Source organism: Olea europaea, chromosome 5 (genome assembly GCF_002742605.1).
Source record: "Olea europaea var. sylvestris chromosome 5, O_europaea_v1, whole genome shotgun sequence".
NCBI classification, from domain to species: Eukaryota; Viridiplantae; Streptophyta; class Magnoliopsida; order Lamiales; family Oleaceae; genus Olea; species Olea europaea.
This window is the reverse complement of record NC_036241.1, coordinates 7,471,377-7,476,297: the sequence shown is the minus strand read 5'-3', so window position 1 is coordinate 7,476,297 and position 4,921 is coordinate 7,471,377. Positions and strand designations below refer to the sequence as shown.

Below are 4,921 nucleotides of genomic sequence, written 5' to 3'. Positions count from 1 at the left end.
GAGTTTTATTCTTGATAAATTTGCTTCCACTTATTAGCAACTTTCACAAGATAAATATAAAAAGTTTAAAAGCAAATACAGGTTTAATTCTATCCAAAAGATTATCAAATAATTTAGGGACGTCAATCATCAGTATAAATAATAATGTGAAATATGTCACCTTTCCCAAATTTGAAACTTTTCCAAAGTTCTTCAAATGTTTTTAGGTGCCCGTTTGAGCTCATTAAATTCTAAGAATCTATTTTGAAACAATAAATTGATAAATAATATATGGCTAAAAAGTAAGGAAATGCTTTGGGTTTGCACGTATTATTATTTTATTAAAAAATGTATGATGGAAAAGAAGAGAGAAAAAATGTATTTTGAAAATAATAGTAATCAAATAAGGGATTAATTAAGTTAGTATTATGGTATATTTGATTACAAATATTTTTCATGAAAAATGTAATTTTTCCATTCAAATTCCTATTTTTGTGATGTTTGCTTGCCATTTATTTTCATGAAAAATATTTTTTTACTTTTGTTCACATGATCACATTTTTCTCAAAATCAAGGAAAATATTTTCTTGTGGAGAGGGGGGGGGGGGGGGGGGGTGTTTTTTTTTTTTTTAGGGGGGGGGGGGGGGGGGGGAATGTAATTTTATTTTCTAGAGAATTCATTCTCTCTTTTTCTCTTTCATCTACCTACCATCTCTCATCAACCCACCAATAAAAAAGGACAATAATGATATTTTTTAGGTTGAAAATTAAATTAATTAAACACATTTAATTAACAATTTTCATGCAAATAAGTTCTAGGCAATTGTATTACCTAAATTTTATTTTCTTTTTATGTAAATTTAGTTAATTCTAAAATTAATTAATTTAATAAATGGATACAAGTTTCTTGGAATTGATGGTCTACTTACTCTTATGTACATGTTCAAGATATCATGCACTTGCAAATTTCTAACGAACATTGTTTTTACGTCTATTTAGTTTTGTGCGCATAATTCTGAGCAGTACTCGGCATGAGAACCTAATTGAACTAAACTATATTTATCTCCAATTTTGTGCAATTTAAGGTACTAGATAAAAGAATTTGCATGAAAAGAAAGTAAATTATAGATAATTCAATTGCCTAGAATTTATTTGTAAGGAAATTAGTAACTAAGAGTATGTTTGATTGACATGAAAAATATCACCTAAAAAAGAAAATATTTTCTTTATTTTGAGGAAAACAAAAACCACCTCCCCCGTCCCCCCAATAAAATATTTTCCTTAAAAACAAGAAAAATTAGATATATTTTTAAAAGTTGAAAAATATTTTCAATGGAAAAAAATAATACTCAAAGTAGGAATTGGGGTGGGAAATTGAAATGTAATCAAACACACCCTAAATGTGTTTAATTGATTTAGTTTTCAACTAAAAAAATATTATACTTATCCAGTTTTTTATTGGTGGATAGATGAGAGAAAGTGGATAAATCTGAAAGAGAAAGAGATAGTGAATTACCTAAGAAATAAAAATTACCCCTCTCTCTAAAGAAAATATTTTCTTTATTTTTTAGGAAAATATAGTCACGTGATCAAAAGTTGAAAACTATTTTCCATAAAAAATTGTCGATCAAACATCTAAAGAGTAAGAATTTATGTGTAAAAATGACATTTTTTTTATGAAAAAAATTGAGCTCGTGGGCTAAATTGAGCTCGACCCTTGAACACGAGCTCATGGGTAGATGGGCTGAACCAGTTCGGCCCATTGCCACGGTTAATGTCCGACTTATGTATTATTCCCAAAAATTCAAATGGATGAACTCGTGGGCTGAGCCTCAAGCCAGGCCCGAGTCAGTTCATAGGCCCAAAAGTCGAAGCTCATCTAGAAGCCAGGCTGAGTCTAAGGAACTGAAATTTGGAGATAAAACTGTGCAATTTTTATTTTATTTTATTTATTTATTTTTGCGCCCTTTTAAGATTGTTCTAATTTAATAGAAATTCCGTGAATTTAGATTATGATAGGATGGATATGAAGATTATGTAGTCTAAGTAGATAGCGGATTTAAGGTAACGAAAAAGAAATAACAAAAAGCAACTTCTAAAAAACTTCAGATCATGATCAGATGTATAAAAAGATTAAATCTAATCTAAGTAGATGGCAGAATAAAGGGACCCTAGAAAAAATAACAAGAAGCAACTTCTAATAAATTTTCAACTAGAATCGAAGGGGACCAACCCAAATGGCTTGGAACCCTCTAAAAATTGGAGTATGCCGCTATATTGCAACGAGCACACGGTATTCTTTAGTAAAAGGCGAAAGAATAATTCGCTCTGTGCTCACTGCACGGCTGCTTGTTTATAAAATTACAAATTAGGTGTTTTTATAGTGGAGACCCTCTTTCTCAGACCACCACTCTTTCGAGGTGGGAATATGTAATTATATCTACCCACTCACCAAGCCTGCCACTTTCTTCTGCTGCTACAGAAACTATAATTGACAAGCCAGCAATCTACTAGAATTGCTGTATAAATAGATAAAATCGAGTCCTCACTTCAAATGTGAACAACCGTAAGCAAATTAGTATTTTTATTAATTCAATATGTAATTTTTTTTTAATTTCTTTAAGGATCATGGGTTGGATTGCAAGAATCCTTGGAATGCCGTTACAATTGTTTCTTTCGAAGATCAGATATCAACTTCATACACGAACGGACCAGTATACCAATTTTAGCAAGCTAGCTAATTTCATTGAGAGGCTGGAATCTTTACGTAGAAAAAGTTGCAGCTAGTCTGAATTTTTCAGGTGTTGAAAAAGATGGGCTTGTGATATTGACTATTTATCTGGGAAGTTAGTGATGTACAAATCTAGTGATGAGAAATGGACGGTTATCAATGACCTGTCTTCGCCTTATGATATGATCTTCAGGGAGTGGAGTTTTTATGCAGTTGATAGTATGGGGAAGGCTGTTGTCATGAAAATGGATGAAGGGAGGTCTCCAAGTGTAAATGTTGTTGCACATTCAATTTTTGGTGGGGACAAGAAATTCTTGGTTGATTTATCTTGAGATTTGTTGTTAGTAGATAAATATTTGACTGTTGGTTCGGAAGATGGTTTGGGGTACGATGAAGGTTTAGGGTTTTACGAGGAATTTGATTGTTATACGAGTGAGAAGAAGGTGGAGTTTAAGGTTTACAGGTTGGATGAAAATGCTGGAAAATGGATGGAAGTGAACAATTTGGGTGATAGGTTATTGTTTATAGATGATAATTATACATTTTCAGCTTTTGAGGTTAAAGAAAATTGCATATTGGTTACAGATGAGTTAGTTTTGTGTCAAGAAGATGATTAGGTGTGGAAGAGTCGAGGTATCGGAATGTTTGATTTGAAAAGTGGGAGTATTGGACTAATTGATAGTTACAATGATTACTCCGAGATGTTTTGGCCGCCATCTACTTGGGTTTGTTCTACTGTGTCTGTTTAAGTAAGTAGGTGGTGGTGGTTTATTTTATATATGTTATGATATGACTTAAAATCCATGTGATTTGAAAGTTTGATTCATGGAGGAAGCCTAGATAATTTTAGTTTGGAAGAGGGTTCAAATTTCATCAAGAATTGGGAGATTGACTGGAAGGACATTGGAAGGATTAAAAGTACCTTCGGAAGATTTGAAGCCGAGACTGGGCGCCTAGGCACCATGTTGTGACATCGGGGCCCCCAATGAAGTGAAAAAGAGGATAGCAGACTGGTGCTGGGTCACCACATGTTCGTGGTAGAATCTGATTTTTACCGTGATTCTTGTATTCTACTCCATTCAAAATGCCAAAATTGGATTCATATACATACTCTACATGGTGCAGGCTCTTCGTAGGCTCAACTAACTATAAGATCATTGTTATATACATTAGAAACTTGAGAGGATTGTTTAGATTTAAATTGAGAGTATCAAATTTTGTCTAGTAAATTTAGTTTCTTAGTTTATTGAAATTCTCATCTTCTTCCACATAAATCTTGTGTTCTTATGTGATTTATTATTTTTCATATTGCTTTTTTTTTTTGGTCTTTATTATTTGTGTTGATTCTCAAGAAATTGATATCAGAGCTAAGGTTTGTTTGGAAATTCTTGGGAGGTTCAAATTGTTTATTAAAACGAGGTTTGAACCAAATCAATTGTTTCACGGATGGGAACTAAGGAACTTGAGATTCTATTTTTGGATCGTAATAGTAAATTTTCCTTGTGATAGATTAATATGTGAGCCGTTTTTGCTCAATTAGACTTGAATAATGCTCTATCGAGTATCGACAGAATGCTCGCAACAACGAATGCGGAGGAAAAACAACGCAAGGATCAAAAAGCTCTATATCAAATACATCTTCATCTTTCTAATCAAATTCTTCTGGACGTGGTAAAGGAGCAAAGTGTCACTGGATTGTAGTTGAAATTGGAGTAGTTTTGTATGATAAAGGCTTGACCAGCAAGTTATACTTAAAGCAATGCTTGAATTTTCATTACTTGACAGAAAAATGGATCTTTTAAAAGATCATCTATTGGTGTTTGAGGAAATCGTGGCTGATTTGGATACCATAGAGGTCAAGTACGATAAAGAGGATTTAGGGTTGATATTGTTATGTTTATTGCCGCCTTCATATGTAACGTTTAAAGATACATTCTCTACAGTTGGGATACATTCACTATTGACGAGATATATGATGCGCTTTATTCTAAAGAGAAGATGAAGCATATGATTGTCAGATATGAGGCCCAGGCATAGTCTTGTTATTCATAAGAAGAAGACAGGTGGTCATGGAAGGGCAGAGTCAAGGATAGCAATAATGATAAAATTTGTTAGCATTGTAATAACAAGGGACACATGAAGAATAATTGCTATGTGTGGTGGAATAGGGATAAGTTTGCTACTATAGATCAAAACGGACAACCAAGAAAT

The 4,921-nt window shown here is 32.9% G+C and overlaps 1 protein-coding gene across 1 annotated transcript; it reads left to right on the top strand.

Moving 5' to 3' along the window:
* The first annotated feature begins 2,216 nt into the window (after positions 1-2,216).
* LOC111394195 (F-box protein SKIP23-like) lies at positions 2,217-3,327 on the top strand. The gene is made up of 5 exons (XM_023019959.1): positions 2,217-2,272; positions 2,352-2,409; positions 2,604-2,693; positions 2,827-3,007; positions 3,059-3,327. Exons 1-5 carry the CDS (start codon positions 2,217-2,219, stop codon positions 3,325-3,327), a joined length of 654 nt encoding a protein of 217 aa, XP_022875727.1.
* The last annotated feature ends 1,594 nt before the right edge of the window (positions 3,328-4,921 follow it).